Below are 22,464 nucleotides of genomic sequence, written 5' to 3' on the forward strand. Positions count from 1 at the left end.
TTAGGTTTGGCTGCTAATCTGCCACACTAGAATAACATTCACTTTTATTTTTGCTGCTGTATTACAGGTTGAGTCATGTGAAGCTTGTGGTATGCTAAGACCCCTAGATCCTCCTGGCAAGCCAAGAGTTCCCCATCTTTTTTTGAGCAGCTGGTTCTTTCTGCCTTAGTCTGGGCCCAATTCTCCAATCTGTTAATGCCATCTTGAATTCCAATTCTGTCTTCTGCAGCTTTAGCTATCCCTCCCAGTTTGGTGCCATCTGCAAATTGGATGAGCATCCCCTCAAAACCTTCATCATAGTCATTTATAAAGATGTTTAACAACAACGGGCCCAGAACAGAACCCTGTGGCTTCCCACTTGTCCCTTTTCCCCAGGATGATGAGCAACCATTGGTGAACATTTTTTTCAGTTCAGTCAGTCAACCAGCTACAAATCCACCTAACAGTTACCTCGTTCAGATCACATTTTACCAGTTGCCTCACAATAATACAATGTGGGACTTGGTCAAAAGCCTTGCTGAAATCAAAACTTAAGTCCACAGAATTCCCCGGACCCACCAACCTTGTAATTCTATCAAAAAGAAAGAAAGAAATGAGATTTATCTGGCCTGACTTGTTTGTTATTTGAGAAAGCCGTGCTGGATCTTAGGTATCAATAGCATCTTTTTCTAAGTGCTCACAGACCAACTTTAGATAAGTTTTTAGGAAGGTGCTGCTGGTCAAAGGGCGAGTCTTCTGGAAGAGGGCAAAAAGTTGGCACTCAGAAGCCAAAAATGGGATGCAAATTCCTCAGAGCTGCACCCCAGGAATAATTATTTATTCAGTTTCAATTTCCATTCCACCCTTCCTTTGAAGGAGCCAATATGCACTCTGAGCTCCTTTGGAGGAAGCGCAGAATAGCAACTGGATAACTAAATAAATTTATAAATACGCACCGTGACCCTAGTCCTCACTGAGGTGCCTGGATCCGTCGCCTCCAGGCAGAGTCCTAGATAGGGGAAACCTAAATGATGATGATGATGAAGAAGTAGTAGTGACATTCTCCACAAAGCAAAGGAAACGCGTTAGGGTTCTTCACCACAGTTCTTTTTGTGGTTGCCTGGAGGCGTTTTCACTCAGGTGGAGGCTGAAGCGTTACAAGGCGGGCTCGGGGGGGGGGGTCTTGTCTCGGTGAGGACTAGCCGCATGTGTGGACGGACAGGGGAGGCCAGCCCGCGTGGCGGATAAAAGCCCGCCAAGCGTCCTTTCAGCACCGCGGACAACTCCGGCGCCTCGCCTGGCTTGCCAACGGCTCTGGGGGGCTTTGTTATGTTAAGGAAGCTTCTTGGTATGGGAAGTGAACCCGGGAAGGGGGAGGGGAGGTGGGGAGAAGAGGAGGAGGAGCGCCCCCTGGGGAGGGGAGGGGGCTCCGCTCAAGTGACGCCCACAAGCTTTGCCAGGGGATATCCCTGGCTGCTGCTAGTCCTGTCGCCCCCTCCCTCTCCCCCACCCAAAACCCTTCAGAGCATCGCAGGGAACAGCCAGAGGTCGACCTGACGCAGCCCGGGCTCCGCGGAGGGAATGTAAAAAGGACCCGCAGCAGCAGCGCCCGGAGTTCCAGGCTGGCCGTCAGAGCTCCCTCTGAGGTTGGGTGTCTTTGCGTGCCTTTCCCCTTCCCCGAAACCCCAGCAGGGACCTCGACTCACTTTCTGCCCCAGCACGATGCTCTTGGAGCGAGCCCGGGCCGAGAAAGCGGCCCCCGCCGAGGCCTGCGCCTTCGGCCGGAACGCAGGTAAGGGGGACCCGACGGGGCGGTGGCGGCGCGCGGAGGAGGAGGAGGAGGAGGCTTGGCCGTTGGGGCGGCCATCTGGCCTGGGGGTCCGAGGGGGGAAAGAGAGACAGGAAAAGATAAATTAAGGAAGGAAAGGTTGAGAAGCACTTTGAAGGAAACGGAGGCAGAATGGAAGAAAGGAATGGTTTTAAAGAAAGAGAAGGAAAGAAGAAACCCGCAGAGCGCGCAGCGTCCAGCAGGTCTGCGGGGATGCCCTCCTTGCGGGGAGATCTAAGGAGGATAAGGCAACCGGTGTCAGCGGGGATGGGAAGTTGGAGCTCCAGGAAGGCGCTTCTACAACCTGGGGGCTCCGGGCTCCGGTGAGGGCAGGTGGGCTGCAGGTGCCTCAAGTCGCTCTTTGGAGAGGGCAGAGCAGCGCAGGAGGCGCCGGGGGTCCACTCAGGATGTTGCTACTCTTTGGTGCTATTATTATACTCAGAACTGTTAGCACTATTGCTATTACAACTGTTACTATTACTATTACTACCATCTTTATTGCACTACTACAAATTATTACAACTATTATGACTATCACTGCTATCATCGTTACTATTGTAACAACTATTATTAATTTCTCCTCCTAATTATGCTTGATTTCCTGTAAGGAAATTTTCGAGGTTTTGCATCTCCTTCGGCCTTTTTCTGCAGCGACCTTATTTACTGGATGTCAGTGTATTCATTCAATTTGCATTTGTTTTTTGTTTTTAAATATTCTTTTGGTGCTGGAGAGGGCGGGTTGTCCTGAGAAGCGACGGAGGGAATCCTTTTCCAAAGTTCATCCTCCCCGGCCGGGGATCCAGCCGTGTCTGGATCTCTTGGAGATCCATTGGGGAGACCCCGCTCCAATCCGCTTGGCGCATCGCTTTTTCTATTCGGATCGTACAAAAGCAATCGAAATTCCTTTTTAGAAGAGAAAGAAAGAAAGAAAGAAAAAAAGAAAGAAAGAAGAAACGTAGACGGAGGGGGGTCGGGGTATGTAGGTTAGGAGTCCTTCAAATATTTTTTGCCAATCATAAATATTTTTATAAATAAACAAAGAAGTAAATAAATAAATGGATGACCTGATTTTGGGGGAACGGTGCAATTATTTTGTGTGTGGACATAAGACCAAATTGGGGGGGGGGGAGAAAGAAGAAGGAATTTTTTTTTCGTGCCTTCGGGTGCTTTTCTCTCCTCCATAAAGGCCCTCCCTGCCTGTTCCTTAGGGGGTGTTTTTTTGGGGGGGGGTGGCAGAAAGAAGAAGTAATACTAATGATAATGATAATGATAATAATAATTAATAACAGGCGACCCTTTTATCCCTTGAAATACACACACGTTACCCCAAGTTAAACTTTTTGGCGCCAAGTTAAACTCCCAAAAATAAAATAAAATAAAATAGGACCAAAGAAAAGAATGGGGACAATTCCCAGAGGTGGTGGGTCTGGGGGCCTCGCAGCCCTGCGCTCGCTTTCCTGGGAGTAAGCTCAGCTAACTCTATGAGGCTTACTTTAGAGTAGAGTTGGTCAGGCTTGCACTACAAGGAATTTGATTTTTTTTTTTAAAAAAATCTATTTTTATTCATTTCTTATTTGCTTTTCAAATTAAGTGTATTTTTTTTATTTAAAAAATTCGTCACTGTTGTTATTATTACTATTATTTGGATGTCTGCAATTCCTGCATTACAGGAGGTTGGCTTAGATGTCCCGAGTCCGAGAAACGGGTGAGTTGCCTCTCCTGTGTGGGTTTGCACTCCCCATAAAGGAGCAAGGTTGCACTTTGGGGGTGCTTCTGAATCCAGCTCTGTCATTACTGGAAGCTCAGGAAGCCTTAGTTGCCAGAAGTGCTTTTTACCAACTGCAGCTGGTTGCACGGCTATGCTTGGACAGGGAAAGGCTGGCCGCAGTAGTTCATGCATTGGTTACTTCACTACTGATTTCTGCAACGCGCTCAAGGTGTTACTGTTAGTATATAAAGCCCTTAAAAATTCGGGACCAGTTTACTTACAAGGGCAACTTAACCAGCACATGCCTACTCAACCACTTTGAGCAGTGGAATTACTACTACTACTACTACTACTACTAATTGTATACTGCCCTTCACCTGAAGATCACAGGGTTGTTCACAACATAAAAATACTAAATGAGAACACAAAGTACACAACAAAAGCAAAAACAAACCAACACCCCCACCCACAAACACATTTTAAAGACCATAGAATGTTTGAGCCACATTATACCCATTCCAAATTTGTAAGAACTTAATCATTTAGTGTGGCAGCACCTGTACTTTGGAACTCCCAGCCTATTGATATGAAGCGTGCGCCTTTGCTGAACTCTTTTTGGTGACTGCTAAAAACATTCTTTCTTTGTAGATGCTTAGAGAGTGGAGGTAATTTAAATTGGTTTTAGTATTTTATGTTTTTGTATGTTTTAAAGTATGGTTGTGAATTGTTCTTAATTCTTTTGTTTTATCCTTTTGTAAAGCGTTTTGAGTTTTTTTTTTACAATCAAGCGATGTATAAATTTTAGAAAAATAAATAAATAAATAAATAAATAGATAGATAGATAGATGACCCCTGAGGTCCCTTCCAACTCTACCATTCTAGGATTCTTTGTATGTTCTGCACTACAGTATTAATACTAAGCTGGTAGGTTGCTAAATCACAATGAAATTGTCAATACCTTTGCCTAATACAATAAACTTATTGAATTGAAATTATTATTATTTATTACCTGCCCTTCTCCCAAAGGGCCCAGGGCAGATTTCAGCATTAAAGTACAATTTTAAAATGACTTAAAAGTATTGCCTCCTTTTGCACTATTCATTTATTTATTGCCTTCTATTCCCCCCCCTTTCTGTCTCCAATGATCTCAATTCAGCATAAATGGTTCTCTCGCTTTCTTCATTTAATCCAGGGATAGACAAATTCGACCCTCCAGATATTTTGAGAATACAGTTCCCATCATCCCTGACCATTGGTCCTGTTAGCTAGGGATGGTGGGAGTTGTAGTCCCAAAACATCTGGAGGGCCAAGTTTGCCTATGCCTGGTTTAATCCCTACAACAACACTGCAAGGGAGTTTAGGCTGAGAGGTGGCAGTGACAGACCACCAAGTTCATACCCACTGAGCTTCATGGACCATTGAGCTTCATTTGAATCCTGGCTTCTCCCAGGTTTTAGTCCTCACTGAATACCCAAAACAGTAGAATCATAGAAATGTAGAGTTGGAAGCGACCCTGAGGGTCATCTAGACCAACCCCCTGCAATGCAGGAATTTCAACCTTTCATTAAAAACCTCCAAGGAAGGCAAGTCCACCAACTCTTGGGGGAGTCTGTTCCATTGTTTAATGGCTCTTACACTCAAAAAATTCTTCCTCTTTTCTTGTAACTTGAAGCCATTGGTTCAGCTCCTACCCTTTGGAGCAGGAAGAAACAAGCTTGCTCCATCTTCCGTGTGAGAGCCCTGTCCTCATAAGGCTTGGTTTCCAGACCCTTGGTCACCTTGGTCACTTTATGAGAAAGGTAGGTTGGGCTGAGAGAAGACAGTAATCAGCCCAATGTCCCGCAGTGAGCTTCATGCCCAAGTGGGGATCTGAACCCTGGTTAACTCCCGGGTTCTAATCCTCATTGAATTTCCACAACAACCCTGCAAGGTAGCTTAGGTTAAGCACAATTATCTTTGTGTATGTTTAGGCATGAGAATTCTGCACCAGATAGAATGGATGGACAGCCAGAATCATAGTGCACAATTCATGGCCTCGTCCTTCCTGGAGAGAAAATCCTTTTGGCAATCTCTATGGGATTCAAGGGTCCAGCAGATGTTGTTTTTGGGCTGTTGAGTGTGGTCTGCCAATAGACATGTAATACTTTTAAATGGCCTTCACAAATTAAAATGTACACAATGGCCTTCACAAATTAAAAGGGAAGAAAACAGGAGTGTCTGCCAGATCTATGGCCTTGATGCCATCCCATGCAAGGCAGACCTCTGCCTCCGGGGGCATCTTGAGACTCCCCCCCCCCCCCAATCCAATTGATTTTTGTTCGCTCTATTTCTCCATGTTTAATTTTCTGGGATTTGGGATGTTTGGCCTTCTCAGATAACCTAGACTCTCAGCTACTCGCCTTCCATTTTTCTTCTTGTTTAAATACACTCTACCCTAAGGAACTGGAATGGGGCAGTGAATTTCCTGTCCTGAGAATGATTTCTTTTTCTTTTTTTTAAAAAAAAGTCTGGCTGAATCTAAGTCAAAAAGACACATTTGAAATTCAGGGGTGAGCCATCCATAACCCCCTTTTGGGCTTCCAAAAAAATATTAATTTTATTAATAAACAAAATAAACCAAAGATGAAGGGAAATAAATCTTGTTACAGCAGGTTGAAAATAGTCTTAGGTAGGACATAATGCAGTGATTTCATTGGACTTATTACCCATCCTTCACCAACAGCTTCCAGGGTAGAGTACAAGTTAATTCTGCCCCCTCCCCAAGTTAAACCAGATTGCAATTAGAGGAATGACGCTGCAAACACCCCGGGGGTAAAAGGTAAAGCAGAATGGTGGATTTCTGGTGGCCCAGAGTAGCACTGGAAAGCTTTTGGGCTGGACAGAATTTCTCAGCACCCAGCTTGGTGATTCCAATAAACATTGGGGGGGGGGGGGGAGAGAATCTGACTGCAAAAGCCATCCAAATCCCTTGGAAGGTGATGGACGCCCCCCTTCATTGGAGACTTTTAAGCAGAGGTTTGATGGTCACCTGTCAAGGATGCTTTAGCTGGAATTCCTGCATTGTGGGGCAAGGGGGTGGAGATGACCTTTAGGTCCCTACCAGCCTTACCATTCTGTGATTCTAGTGTTCTCCCGCTGTCCCTCCCCCTCCTCACTTTTCCACCTTTCCCCATATCATCCAAAAGAGGTCCAGGGGTGTCTCCCAGTCATGAATTCTTGGGGTGGCGGTGGGGTCAGCTTGCCCTTCCTGGGTGAGAGTCGTGGTGCTTTTCTCCCCCACGCGTCATGGGATGCTGCCTTCTAGGAAAAGGACCCCCAAAAGGAAAGGCTGGAGAATAACGGGCAGTAACTCATCCAGCTGGGGAACCTTTTAGCTGATTAAATTGCCTTCCTCCGACCCATTAGCAAATTAAATTTAAATAACTTTGCATATTGCCAACACACAGTATGAAGGGCCTGAGATTAGCTTATGAGACAACTCAGAGAGAGACACACACAGAGAGAGAGATGCCGCTTTTTAGACGCTGAGATCGTCCTGGCAGTGAGGCGAACATATTATTATTATTATATAATAATAATAATAATAATAATAATAATAATATTGTATTTATATCCCTTATGATAGCCTTTTCCCCGAGAGGAACTTGAGGCAGGTTACAGTTAAAATAGAAACAAACAAAATGCAGCGTAAACAGAGAGAGAGGGAAAGCAATAATTTAAAACAATTAAATACACACCCACACCCACACACCCCCCCATCAGCAGCGCTTTCCTTAAAAACAGTTGCTTCCCAAAATTAATATTATTAAAATTATTTATTAAGTATTCAATTTATATCCTTCAGGGGAAGGGTGAGATATAAACTGAATAACTAACTATGTAATTTTATCACTTATTTATTTCATAATCTTTATTTCCCACTTGATGGTTTAAAAGCCTCAAAGTGGTTTATGAGACGAATAAAACCATGAAGTTATTGGTAGGAAAAAAATAATGCATTCAAAAGTAAAACAGCAACATTCTTTTTAAAGTAACTGAAATTGGTCTTAAAATGTATTCTTTGTTTTGTGCTATAAGCCGCCCTGAGGTCTCTTGATGAAAGGCGGTAAATAAAGTTAATAAATAATTAATAGCAATAGTCCTTGCATGCTGTCATCCACATGGCGTCAAAGCAGGCTTGCAGAATGTTTATGTTACATAAATTATATTTTGCATTGCACACATAATGTGTATTTAGTTTCCAAAAAAAGAAGAAGGAAGAAAAGGTCACACAAGATTCTGCAAAATGCAGCGTTATCAGATAGGATCTGACGGCAATCTACATAGTCCAAGTAAAATTACAGATCGCTGGTTTGATTCATGGGGTGCTTTAATTGCGATTCTTGCGCTCCAGGGAGTCGGGCTAGGTGGCCCTTCGGGATTCCTTATGACTCTACAATTCTATGATCCTGTGTACGGGAAAAGCGTCCCAGCCAGGCGGGACCTCTTAGGGGCAAACCGGGACCTTCGAAGACCAGGTCCCTTCGGAATCCGGCCTCCCTGGCCCCTCCCAGAGGAACACCCCTATCCATCTTCTCCTGCCTGTTTTCCTCACTCTCCTTCCGGGGAACTCCTCGACCCCACCTGCCTGCTGTGCACCATCGATCTTGGGCTCTCGCCTTGATTTCCCCAGGCACCCCCCACCCATTGATCCATGGGCAGTGGAAGACGCCTATAGCCAGAGCAAAGGGCCGTCCTTTTTTGGGGGGGGGGGGCACGTGTTCCTTGTGCTCCTTTTTCTTCCTGCGTTTACTTTGGGAGGAGAATCCACCACCTTTGGAGGTACTGTAATAGGACTACAGAGTTGGATGGGATCCCCAATGGTAATCTAGCCTAACCCCCTGCAATGCAGGAATTAGTGCCTTTGAGGACCAGCCAAGTTGCCTTTTGGGGTCTGCCAGTGGGGGCGGGGCATTTATAACGCTGGTAAAACTGGCCCTTGCCGCTAGAAAACTAGCAGCTCAGGGAGTAATAGAGCCTGAAGGGCAGGATTTCTAGCTGCAGAAAGTTGGGCGGGGGCAGGGGCTTTTGTCTAAGTGCCTTTTATCTATCGACGGGTCTCACGTCCAAGGGAGCAAAGTCCGAGCAAGGGCTTAATAAGGACATGCAGAAGAGTTCAGTTCCCTTTTCAACGATTACTTTTTGCATGTTTTTATTATCATTCACTTTTATTATTAAACATAGTAAACCAAAGATAAAGTGCATAAAGAAATCGTGTCACAGCTGGTTAAAAGCAGCATAAAGTTTGAAATTGTTGTTCCAGAACATCACAAAAAGTCCCCATGAAACTGTCAGGCTGGTTTATATGTATTCTTTTGCATGCTTTTAAGTTTTTGTATTTTCTCTGCCTTTTAATTTGTGGCCACCTGGAGTCTAGGGAAAAGTCAGGATACACATATAATAAATAATATATGCTTAATTAATAATTAATAATAGAAATAATGTTAACCTGTTATAGCGTTTCAATTCTGTGCAAGTTTCAAACTCTCGCTGCCAAATTTTTCTCAGTCATATCATCTTTTGTAGATACTGTTTTGAGGTATCCCCCCTCAAAGCAGTGTGTAAATTGTATGAAATAAATATGAAATTAATTAATAAATAATAGAAAAGATAGATGGATTATTTCAGCAGCAACAAAAAAAGGATTGATTGATCGAGTGACTGAGTGATTTCTAAACCCTTTATTGTTTTGTATTTTTTAAAAAAGGTAAGGTTTATGTATATTTTAATCCGTCTGACCACCTGGGTCTCAAGGCGGCTCACAAGAAATACACGAATGAAAATCAAGCCAATTTGAAAACAGGGATCCTCGATACGCCCAAAACTCAGTTTCTCCACGGCATGGCAGGTTGATCCCCCACTTTTTAAAAAAGCGTAAACTTCCTTCGTTGGAGGTTTTAAAATAGAGGTTGGATGGCCACCTGTCAGGAATACTTAGGCCCCCATTCGTCTTCTGCGCCAAAGGGGCTCCTTCACGGTGTACCGTGAAGCAAATAAACCAACTCAGGGACTCACTCAGGGAGGCAACGCTTTGGCTGGAACTCCCAGTAGCCAAGCTACTACATTCAGGGGATGTTTTGTGAAATTTTTTGGTGAAATATTGATGATAATATTTCAGTCTCCTCTTATTAGTTCTTTCGAAACCTTTAAGACAACATTTTAGTTCTCTGCTAATTGTATGCTCCTTATGTTTCCGCCGGGCATTTATTTAGTAAAATTTAGTAAAACGTATACACGTTGATTGTAAAAACTCAGAGCCGCTTTCCTGCTTCAAAATACCCGGCTGCACTATCGCTGTCCGTGGTGCTGAAGCGGCGGGAGGGGACGTGAGCGGGCAGGCTGGGCTTCCCCCGACCGCGCACCTTAAAGGGGCGGTTCTCGCAGTTCTCCTCTCCGCCCCGCCCCTCAGTCTCCTACGTCCGCCTTGCCCAGTTTGGAGGTGCGGCAGGATGGAGCCCCCCGTCGGCACCCAGACGCTCCTCGCCCTTCTGGCCCGCAGAGGTAAGATGGGGGGGGGGCGCTCATCTGAAGGGAGACAAGTCCCCACCCAAATAAAATATTGAGAAGGAGGGAAAAGGGAGCGCCCCCCCAATTCTGTCTTCGGATTTTCTCCCCCTCCTCCAGATCCGGGGTGCGGGGGAGAGACGTCCGAAAAAGAGTTGTCTGTCCATCTAGGAAAGGGGAGATCGGAAAGGGGCTGGGGTTGGGGATGTTGGCTGAGCGGGAGAGAGAAAATGATCGGTGGATCGGGGCCGCCAAGAAACTTCTTGCGAGGGAGGAAGATTTGGAGAGCCCCTCCGCCGAATTGGACCTTTCCCACCATATATATATATATATTTGCACAATCGCATTTGGGTGGACGGTTAATATAAATCATATAAACGACTACCTGTATCTTATACTTTGCAGAAGGAACACAAACGTAGGGAACGGGCTGAAAAGGGAAACAGGGGTGCCTAAAAAATATCAACATAAGCTCTAGAACTGAACCACTTTAACGGGGAAATCTATTTCAGATTTTTATCTTACACAATGGATGCTGGTTTATATCATAGATGTATGCTCTGTATTATTTTATGAATATATCGCTACGGACTTCTCATGGCCTTTGGCTGGAACAATAAACTTATTGATTGATTATATGTTTGAGTATAATGCATATTATATTAATTATATTATATTATGTTATTAGAAAAAATATCTTAAAAGCTAAAGGCAAAAAGGGGACAATTCCCCCCCCCAATAATTTCCATGCTGTTGGGCATGATTTTATTGCTTCATCATATAGTATGGTCTGGTTCTATCAATCCGTATTATTACTATTATTGTTGTTATTATTATTATTATTATTATTATTATTATTATTATTCCCATGGCCAGCTGATTCCTATAATAAAGAAAGAGAAACAATGAATATCAATAATCGGAAATCAGCATATTATAATGTAACCTTCTCCAAAACTGAGTGGGTTTCAGGTATATACAGAAATGTCTCCTTATAGATGTTCTTGATTTTCGATTTTGAGTTTTAAGTTGTGTTTGCATTTACAATGGCATCAAAAATTCAGTAATAATAATAATAATAATAATAATACCGTAATTAAAAAGTAAAATGGGGAATGAATGCCAATCGGCCAGTCGTACACACAGGATTGTTTTAGTCGCAGCGGAGAAAATATTGGACCGGAGTGTTTTCTGCCTTCTTAAAGAAAAAATCCCAATAATAGCTAAAATGGGGTGGTGGTGGTAACTATTTATTTATGCTATTTATTTGTGGTTTATTTTGTATATTAACATATTTTTAAAGAAAGGATGGAAGGGTTCCTGTGAGAGTCTTACTGCTCCATGCAACTGAGTTATCGCCGTCCTGGTAAATGCATCGGCTTGTGATTGGGGGCGGGGGCGGGGGCGGGGGCGTTTTCGCCCCTGAACCTTTCTCCAGCAGCTCTCCGGCGAAAAGGGAACTAAAAAACGTAAAAAGAAATCAAGCCAACCGTCCCCGCCCCCCCCCCCATGAGACTTGAGCCTAGTTAGGGTCAAGCTGGAGAATTGTTATTATTTTAAACCTGGGGAATTTTAAAATTTCGTTTGGGGAAGGTTATTTTGTTTTGGAAAGTATTTTTTTTATTTATTTCGTTTGCGAAGACTAATAGAATCATAGCAGAGTTGGAAGGGGCCCAAAGAATCAGCTAGTACAGCCCTCAGCAGTACAGGAATCAATCACAGAGTCTTTGTGGTTCCTTTTCGTGAAAAAAGGTTAAGAAGTGACCCGTCCTGGCTGTTGGTTGCTCTTCTCACAAACCGTGTCTGGAACCCAGAGAAAGGAAATCATGTGTAGAAACGGACACTCAAATAAGTCATTCCGGCTTTTTGGGTGGAGGGTGGAGTCAAGTTCTGGCCTAGGAGGGGAAAAACTTGATTGGTTTCAAGCTTGGATCCTCTTCCCAACAACAACAACAACAACAACAACAACAACAACAACAACAACAACACTTCATATGTTTAGTTGAGTGTCTCCTTGAACTAAGAAAGACAAAAACTTTCTCTTTTTCGCACTCCTCCAATTATGCACTATGTTTTGTTCAATTTTCTAAATAAAGTGCTATCAGGATTTATTTTCAATTTTACAGATATAGATATAGGTAAATGCGAATTAACAACAACAACAACAGTTTTCATTCATTTTCATATTATTTTGCTATAAATTAATGTAAAGGCATATTTCGGTTGAAGCTGTTTCTCAATTTTGGTGTGTGTGTGTGTGTGTGTGTGTATTCCTGTGGTTGATGCGACTGTGATAGTTAAAACAACAATAAACGTCAAATAGATTAATCATCATCATGAATTTATTCATTGCCCGCCCTTCACCCTAAGGTCCCAGGGCGGGTTGCAGCACTAAAACCTAGTATTTAAAAAAACATTTAAAACAACACACGACCCTAAATTTAAGGTGAGTCCTAAAATCCCGAACCGCTGTGTCAAAAGCAATGCATCTGAACCGCTGACGTCTTTCGCCAGAAAAAAGTTCAAGGAAAGGAAGTATCTAAAATAAATCAGTAGCGCGCACAAAAATACTCTCGGGGATATGACGACTGCCGCGACTGAAAACGAAAACCAGCCTTGTGTTAAAAAAGGGGGGCGGGGGAGGCGCTTGAAACTCGTCGAAACCCAAATTTCCAGAAAGGAAAACAAACAAATAACAGAGTAATAATAATAACAACAGAATAAAATAAGAAAGAAACAAAACGCGAAGGAAAAGCAAGGAAAGTTCCAGGCAAAAACGAGGCAGGGCTGGATGTTTTAAAACCACATTTTGAGCCTTGATTTGTTTCTGCACCCTGCCCACGACTGGGCGCGCGCGCGGTGGGGGAGGGAATCCTTATCGTATATTTATTTCGTAAAATTTATACACCGCTGTATTGTTTAAAAACTCACCCAACACCCACATCCTCAAAGCACTTTACACAAACCATAAAATTACCAGTAAGGAAAAATCAACAGCAATAATTTAGCTTTCCTATTTTTGGCGGTGATTTTGATGGGATTTGATTCGTTTTTTTGATAGGACTTGATAGCGGTGGTGGAGGAGGAAGGCGACGCGTGTGGGTTCAGACCAATGGGTGGGCGGAGGAAGACCCCCCCCCTTGGAAAATCGACAAATACTTAAAAAAAGGGGGGGGACAAATGGGGGCGGCGGAGGAAGCCATAGCAAAAGTGAGCAATGCAACAGGTTCCCCGTCTGCCAAGGCCATGATCCTGCTACCTTGCTTCTGAGCCAACGTGCCTTAGGATCGGGTTGCTCCTTAAACAATCCATTTCTCTCTGTCTCCCCACTTCCCAGTTCCTGGGGGTGCCAGTGGGCGGCTCGCTTCCCAGTGGAAGTGAAGGGGGGGCAGGAAAGACATTGTGCTCCCCCCACCCCGAAAAAGGCTCACCGGCATCCATCCGCAAGGCGCTGTGCAACCGCTCAAGAACTGGGCGCGCAAGAGGCAGAAGTGAGGGGAGAGCGACATGCCTAGATTAATCACTCAATTACTGAATTGAGCGAACTAATCTGCATGTCTCTAAAATCTCCAGGTTGTTTTCTTTTTAACACCTGTAAGGGATATATTCTATTATGTTTTTAATTTTTATTTATGTATTTATCACTGTATTTACCGGCCGGCCATAAGGCATTTGGGGGATCATAGAATCGTTGATTTTGAAGGGAAGTCTTTGTTTCTGGCAACATTTGAGATCAGTGGCTGGGAGAACATATTAAACTTCTTTTAGAATGCTTTAAAAATGGTTTGGGTTTTTTTTTATAAATAAAATCATTGATGTATTAGAATCAGCATTGCAGAATTGGAAGGGACCATGAGGGCCATCTAGTCCAGCCCCCTGCACTGCAGGAATCACAGCTAAAGGATCATAGTATTCTAGAAGGGGGCCAGTGGCAGACTTTGGGCTCTCAAATTTCAGCAGTACCCTGTGCAACGCAGAAAAAAACTCAGCGCCCCCACCTCTCACGCTCCGTCCTACACTAAGGGGATCCGAAAGGCCATCTAGTTAAGCCCACTGCAATGTGGTGCCAAAAACTGGACTCCAGGTGAGGTCTGAGCAGGGCAGAATGGAGCAGTACTATTCCTTCCCTTGCTCTGGCCTAAAATCTCATTAGCCCTTTTTGCTGCTGCATCAAACCCGTTGCAAGGTTGCAAACACCTGGCTTGACAGGTGTCTCTGTGTCTTTCTCCCCGACAGAGGTCCCGCTATGCGCAGGGTGCAACCAGCACATTGTGGACCGCTTCATCCTGAAGGTGCTGGACCGGCACTGGCACAGCAAGTGCCTGAAGTGCAGTGATTGTCAAGTCCAGCTAGCGGAGAAGTGCTTCAGTCGCGGGGAGAGCGTCTACTGCAAGGAGGACTTCTTTAAGTGAGTCCTGGGGGTGGAGGAGGAGGGGGATCAAATGGGCCACAAGGGAGTGCATTTCCTAAGGGGAGATCCCTGTTGGGATCCACCCCCTGTGCAACAAAATAAGGTCACAGAATCAAAGAATCACAGAAGGGGAAGGAATCCTCCTAAGGCCATCTGGTTCAAATCCCTACAATGTAGGAATCACAACTAAATAATTGCAAGCCTTGCCTGGAGGTAGGACTCAGGCCAATTCATATCCTGCAAAAGCCAAAGAAAGAGTTGTCCATTGGAGGCATAAGAACACCAGCGGAGCCATGCAGGATCAGGCCAGTGGCCTGTCTAGTCCAGCCACCAGTCCTCATTGTGGCCAGGTTTATGATGACAGTGGTACCTCCATGCCCAGGGGCAGTCTACTCCTGAACACTAGGTGGTGGGGAACCGGAGAGTTGCTGTTGCGCTTGTTGGGCTTGTTGGTCACTGTGAGGACAGGATGCTGTATGACATAGACTCCCTTTAGGCAAAACCAGCAGCCAGGCTCTTGTTATGTTCTAATGGAACCTCCAGGTCCAGAGGCAGTCTATCTCAGTTCCTAGGTTCTGGGGGCATTTGGCCGCTGTGAGAACAGGATGCTGGACTAGATGGGCCCCCTTTGGCCTGATCCACCTGCAACAACCAGGTTTTGCTTGGGCATGGACAGAATTCCCCTCCCATCATGAATAAAGACAGCCAGCTCCCTGTACCACTTGCACTTGCATTATGGACTTTCAGGGGGATGAGTGCGCATGACTCCAGATTTCACTCTGTGTCCATTTTTTTGGAAGGTGCCCCAGCATGCTCTTGGGCCCCTTCAACAGCAGAATTGTACAATAAATTCCCCATTTGTAAGTTCTCAAATCTTTCACTGTGGTAGCACCTACACTTTGGAACTCCCTGTCTATTGATATCAGGCAGGCACCTTCTTCAGAGTACTCTTTTTGGCACCAGCTAAAAACATTTTTTTTGTTTAGACAAACCTCTCCAGACATTGAGAAAGTTGGTGTGAGTTTTAATTTAGTCTATTATTATTTTAACTTTTCAAAAGTCTTAAATTGTTATTAATTCTTATTGGTAAATTTATTGTTTCATCTTTTTGGAAACAGCTGTGAGGGTTTTTTTTAGTATCAAGCAATGTATAAATTTTATGAGATAAAATTTGTCCCTGCTGATTTATTTCAAGAGACTTTGCTGAAGTTGTTTAATTAAAGATGAGTTTTAATTTGTCTTTAGTCTATTGGTTATTTTAACTTTTTGAATTTCTTACATTATTGTCAATTTTTCTTAGTGATCATTTTAATGCTTTATCTTTTTTGTAAAATGACTTTGGGTTTTTTTTTATTTTTATTTTTACAATTGAGCAGCATACAATATCTTATGAAATAAGTAAATAATAAATAAGTACATCCAGGAGCTGTCAATTGACTATGGGATCATCTTCTTTGCATCATAGAACCATAGAACTGGAAGGGATCCCAAGGATTACCTAATTCAATGCTTCCCAAATTTGGGCCTCCAGCTGTTTTTGGACTACAATTCCCATCATCCCTGAACACTGGTCCTGCTAGCTAGGGATGATGAGAGTTGTAGTCCAAAAACAGCTGGAGACCCAAGTTTGGGAAACCCTGATCTAGTCCAACCCCCCGCAAGGCAAATTATCCTGGACCGCAACAGGAATGTAGTTTCTTCAGCAATGATAGGAAAATTTCAAGGAAGGAATCAGAACATATTAATTTACAGAATCATAGGATTGTAGAGTTGGAAGGGGTACCAAGAGTCATCTAGTCCAACCCTCTGCCATGCAAGAATCATAACTAAAGCTCTCTTCCTTTCAATGACCAAACAGGAGGTTTGGGACCAAATGTGCGGCCTGTCAACAGGGGATTCCTCCAACACAGGTTGTGCGGAGAGCCCAAGACTTCGTCTACCACCTCCACTGCTTCTCCTGTGTTGTCTGCAAGCGGCAGCTGGCCACAGGGGACGAATTCTACCTCATGGAGGACAGTCGCCTGGTTTGCAAAGCTGACTACGAGACAGCCAAGCAGAGAGGTGGGTCGCACCCAGAAGGCTCCCTGTTATTTCATCTCCAATATTTATGGAACATTTTCACCATAGATGTTCACAAAGTCGTGCTCACTTTGAGGGGGTTGCCTTCCCTGGTACGGAGTGTCTTGGCACACTCATTGTCACATGGATTTTTTATCTGCTTTGAAAGTTCTCCAACCTCTCTTTTCACCTGGGGTGGGTGAAGTATTTTCTGTTGAGGACCACATTCTATCAGGGGGAATCTGTCAGAGGGTATATGATGGAAATGGGCAGAGCCACAGTCACTTGGTCAGTTTCCCTAAGAAAATTGGAAACAGATTTTGGAGGTGTTGATTCCTAAATTTTATTCCAATCCATTAGAAGAATTTGTGTGCTGATATCTGATTCCCATATCGTTTGAAGGGGTTCCATAGATCCATAAGTTACATTAAGCAATAAAGAGTACCATTTAACTCTTCCCCCTGCCTCTATCCATTGTGTTTAATAAATTTTCAGTTTTTGTCAAGGGCCTCAGAGCTTGTATTTTTACATACGCTTTTATAATAAAACTATCTATTTGATTAAACTAAATCCAGCTTGTGTAAAAATTTGACAAAGTTTATTTTATTGGGTTAATAGAGGCTGATTATTGGTATAAAAATCTCACTATGTGTGTAAATATTCGGATTCCCAAATTACTTCTCCCTTGCTGGAAAAAAATCCAGGTGATGTGATATTGGGATTAATGAAGAAATAACAGATGCAAGTTTAGGTAGCCAGGTTTTCCAATAGTACAATATGAACAGTACAATTAGTAAATTGATTCCATAGAATTGAATCATAGAATTGTAGATTTGGAAGGGATGCCAAAGGTCACCTTGTCCAGTCTCCTACTATGCAGGATTTGTTATAGAGTTCAGTCCCATTTATGTTGAATTGTTTATACCATTAGTTCAAAAGAGACCAGAGAAATGAAGCACTGGCGAACTCTTTCCAGAGCTATGTGGATTGAATGGACAGCTCAGATTTGGAAAAAAACAGATGTGTGCAATTAGAACAAGAAGGAAAAACAACATAACAAAGGACTTTAAAAAAGTTTGGGCAGGCTTTATTTCATTTTTAATATCTAAGGAATATGGCTTTCAATCGCCTATTGGAAATTTATGGAAAAGCATGCATGTACACACACATGCGCATAAAAGTTACTAGACACTTTTTGTTCTGAGGAGGGTAGGGAGACAAGGTTAGGGGTGGGAAAAAATGTTTGCTTGTATTATTTTGGATATATGAAAAAAACAACAATAAAGAATTCTTAAAAAAACCAAAACAAAACAAAAACAAAACCCACAATCCAGAGAATTGGATGGGCTGGGGGTTGATTTAGGGTCATAGGTTTGTGGCTCCTGGAGCTTTGGGATCTTTGATGCCTTGTCTATTGGGGACATTTGCAGAAGCAGAGTCCACAGCGAAGAGACCCCGCACGACAATCACAGCCAAGCAACTGGAGACCTTGAAAAATGCATACAACAATTCCCCCAAGCCGGCCCGGCATGTGAGGGAACAGCTTTCCTCCGAGACCGGCCTGGATATGAGGGTGGTCCAGGTGAGTGACCCTAACTGAGGGCGGGTGGGGCAAGGGAGGGAGCAGGCATTTTCCAGCAAGCATTTTAACTAATGCTTGATTATATATATATATATTTACTGATTCTGAATTGCATCTTTGCAAACTGCTTAGAGACCATTATAGTTAAGAGTATATAAACTGTTTAAATAAAGAGAAAGAGAGAGAAGAGTGTGTGCTGGGTTGGCAAAATAGTTGCTGGTATGTGCGAATATTGACTGTCACCCAACTGCGACAGCTGCAGGCATTCCTGAACTGGGAAAGCACTGCCATAGTAGTTCATTCACTGCTTACTTCAAGGTTGGATTACTGCACTGAGCCCTCTGTGGGGCTTCCCTCATGCTTGATCCATAGGCTGCAGCCACTGCAGAATGTTGAAGCACAATTGCTGGCTGGACTGGTGCCTTGTCAGCATATAACACCTGTGCTCAGAGATCTGCTATGATTGCTGATTTGCCGCTGAACCAAGTTCAAGTTGTTAGTGTTAGTATATATAAAACCTTAACAACTTGCGACAAGTTTACCTATGAGATTGCCTTACCCATCATGCGCCCTCTTGACTGCTTCAATCAGCAGAATTGGCACTAATATAGGTGCCACATAATAATTACCGGTATACCTTTGTAAGAATTTGGTCTTTTGGTGTGGTAGCTTTGGAACTCCCTGCCTCTGGATATCAAGCAAGCAGGCGCCTTAACGGTACTCTTTTTGGCAGCTGCTAAAAACATTCTCAATTAGACAAAGGGGTCCAGATGCTTAGAAAGTTGTAGATTTTAATCTACTTTTCTATGTTTTAGATTTTTCTTGATTTTATTGTTTTATCTTCTTGTAAACTGCTTTGGGTGCTGTTTTTTTACTTTTGAGAATGTATAAATTTTATGAAACAAACAATTATTAATATAAATATTTGCTTTGCTTTGATATTTTTTGTTCTGCTTTTCCAACAATGGATGTTGAGCTCAAAGCACAATAATCACAATGGCATTAAGAACAACAAAAGATTGCAATCCTTATAACATGCAAATAAAGCAAACACAGCAATAAATTCATCAAAGCAATTTGGCATTTAAATGTGTTGTTAAATATTGTCTATTTGTCCTATTACATGCATGTTTTGAATTGTTGTACTGTAATGCAAAAGCGATAAATAAAATTATTTATCTGCTTGGATAATTAACCGTTAATAAAAAATTAACTGCTTGGACACCTTCAGGTAATGAATGGCTAACTGGAGGTAGGAATACCAATAAATATTTATTTATTCAATGTCTTCCCTGCCCTTTACCACAAGGTTACAGCAATTTAAAAACACAGGGCTTTTTTTCAACTAAGTTTTTCTCAGAGTAGACATACTGGAATGAATGACCATGGCTAAGGTAGTTTCATTAATTCCAACATATCTACTCTAAATAAAACTTAGTTGAATACTGCCCCACAAAAAAGTTTAAAACAAATTACTGCCACAAGGCCAGGGTAAAGTGGTGCATCTTCAATATATTATTTGCTTATGCTATAAAATTAAATACCACCTGGTTGTTAAAAAAGACCCTTCAAGGCAGTTTACAAAAAGATAAAACAATAAAATCAAGTAACAGTACTTGAAAATGTACAAAACTTTCTAAGCATCTGGGTAGGCTTGTCTAAACATGAATGTTTGAGCAGGTGCCAAAATATCCAGAGGCAGGGAGTTCCAAAGTGTAGTTGCTGCTACACTGAAGAATCAAGTTCATATGCTAGGATGATGATGATGATGATGGTGATGATGATGATGATGATGATGATTATTGACATTTATATACCGCCCTATACTCACAGATATACCTATACCTGATGGAAACTAATAGCATTTCTGTGGTGACAGAATCCCACAACTTTAGAGGTCAATATAAACTTGTATATTGTAAATGTGAGCTTGAACTTGTAGCAGATGCCCAACCCTCAGAAAAATAAAAATTAGTGAGAGATGGACATCTCTGGGGAAATGTCCATGTTGCAGTGAGAGGTGAATTGCAGCTCCCAGGATGGTAGTTGCTTTCTCAGGAGCACTTAAACATTGCAGATTTAAGAGCTTCTCCTGGCTGCCTCCTCAGGTTTGGTTCCAGAATCGGAGAGCGAAAGAGAAGCGGCTCAAGAAAGACGCTGGGAGGCAGAGGTGGGGGCAATACTTCCGGAACATGAAGCGGTCAAGAGGGAACTCTAAATCCGACAAGGAGAGCATCCAGGAAGAGGGCCCAGACAGCGACGCTGAGGTCTCCTTCACAGGTACATAGAATTGTAGAACTGCATACCCTCCAGTATTTCTCCAATGAAAATAGGGACGCTCTATTTCATATTAATAACAATGTTATTATTTATACTCCACTCATCTGACTGGGTTGCCCCAGCCGCTCTGGGTGGCTTCCAACGTATATAAAAACATAATAAAACAATAAGCATTTTTTAAAAAATGACTTCCTATACAGGGCTGACTTCAGCTGTCTTCTAGAGGTTGTATCTCCTTGGTTCAGGTGTTGCATAACTCCATACCCTCCAACATTTCTCCAAAGAAAACAGGACTCAGATCTGAATATGGGATGGCTTCTGTAAATCTGGGACTGGCCCTGGGACACTTGGAGGGTAAGGAATTGGAAGGGATCCCAAGGGCCATCTAGCCCAACACACTGCAATGTGCAACATCTGGACATGCATTTGGAAGACAATTTGTTATGCTTGGTGATTGTTGTTGTTTTTTTAATTCAACAAAGTTTGTAAAAATAAAATAAAAATAAAGCTGTTCTCTCTTTCCCCCCTCTTCCAGATGAACCATCTATTTCTGAGATCAGCCACACCAACGGAGTCTATGGCAGCCTTGGGGAAAACTCTCCTGCCCTGGGGCGGCCGGCTGGGGGCAATGGAGGCTTCTCCCTGGAGCACAGTGGACTCCCGGTTCCAGACCAGTATCATGACCTCCGCCCTACCAGCCCTTTGCAGGCCCTGCCTGGCCACCAGCCCTTGATGTCCAGCCTGGTTTACCCTGATGGTGGCCTCAGCCTGGTGGGGCAGAGCGGACAGGGAGTGCCCCAGCCCATGAGGGTACTGGCAGGGAATGGACCCAGCTCGGACCTCTCCACGGGGAGCAGCGGGGGCTACCCAGACTTCCCTGCAAGTCCTGCCTCATGGCTGGACGAAGTGGATCATGCCCAGTTTTGATGGAGCCCATCACATCTGGCAAGGGTGTGCGCGCTCCCTTGAGACTTTTAAAAAATGGAATGACAATGTTATCTCAACTGGCGTTGGGATCGGCCAGCAAAGATGATGGAGGAAATCCTCCTACAACATCCACTGCCCCAACTGCAGGACTAGCCCCATATTAGGGGCATGTGTGGAAATATATATATATGGACCAAGATGCCTTTTGGGCCTGACTGACAGTCTGGAAGTGATTCCTGGGCTGGGCCACTTGCCATTGAACCACAGGGCCAGGCAACCCTACTGATGGCACCAAATGGTTAGGGGAAATGCCAGGAAGTTTCGGTATTTCCCCTAAGGATGGTTGCAGCTTCTGTACAGGGTGCTGTGCGGCTGAGCGCCTAACAGACCTTGTGCTTTCCATAAGATATATGTGTGTCTGGGGAGGGATGTTAATTTTGTTTTTGTTTTTGTTTCTATTTTTTTTAAATAACACTGTTCTCCATACATCTCTCAGTGGAAAGACTGGCCTTTCTGCCATCCCAGGCCTATCAGAAGCTCTTGAAAAAATTACATAGCTTCAAAATTGCTTTCCACAGTGAAAAGAAAGGTGTGTGTATGTGTGTGTGTGTGAATACTTCCAAGAGGTGAGATATTTTGAGGAAATACCCTTCTAAGAAGACTCTTAAAAGAATATGAGAGAGAGAGAGAGAGAGGGAGGGAGAATGGGTTTTTTCCTTTTTTAAAAAAATGCATGCACCCAAGACATAGGTTTTCAAATGCCAATGATGCAATGTTCTTTCTTTCTTTTTTCTTTTATGGCCAAGGTGGCCCTAATTTGTAGGCTACTAGCTGTATTATTTCCATCATGCTGTGAATAAGGTGTATTAATTACAGAACCGGTTCTCATTTTATCATAGGCTCATAGAGATCAGTGGTCTGTATGTGTCATTCATCTCCTGGAGTGGGAAATGGGGTTTGTGTGCTTTTTCAAGTTACTCCTTTTAAAAGTGGTTCTTCTGTGCAATGTCAGGGAGCCCGGCATAGTTGCCAGGAATGGCGGTGACACAAAGGGATCCCAAGGGTCATCTAATCCAACCCCCTGCAATAACTGTGAGCCCTGGCCTTCTCTGCTCCACTCCCCCTCCATGTTTCCTAATTGGAGAGGT

The 22,464-nt window shown here is 43.4% G+C and overlaps 1 protein-coding gene across 1 annotated transcript; it reads left to right on the plus strand.

Annotated features, from left to right (window-relative positions):
- Window positions 1-1,701: 1,701 nt before the first annotated feature.
- LHX3 (LIM homeobox 3) lies at window positions 1,702-21,731 on the plus strand (the record flags this gene model as incomplete). Its single annotated transcript, XM_079961422.1, has 6 exons — window positions 1,702-1,771; window positions 14,295-14,466; window positions 16,328-16,530; window positions 17,958-18,109; window positions 20,218-20,389; window positions 20,925-21,731. 6 exons carry the CDS (start codon window positions 1,702-1,704, stop codon window positions 21,314-21,316), a joined length of 1,161 nt encoding a protein of 386 aa, XP_079817548.1. The 3' UTR covers window positions 21,317-21,731.
- Window positions 21,732-22,464: the final 733 nt, after the last annotated feature.

Source organism: Podarcis cretensis, assembly GCF_951804945.1.
Source record: "Podarcis cretensis genome assembly, chromosome: Z".
In the NCBI taxonomy this organism is placed as follows: Eukaryota; Metazoa; Chordata; class Lepidosauria; order Squamata; family Lacertidae; genus Podarcis; species Podarcis cretensis.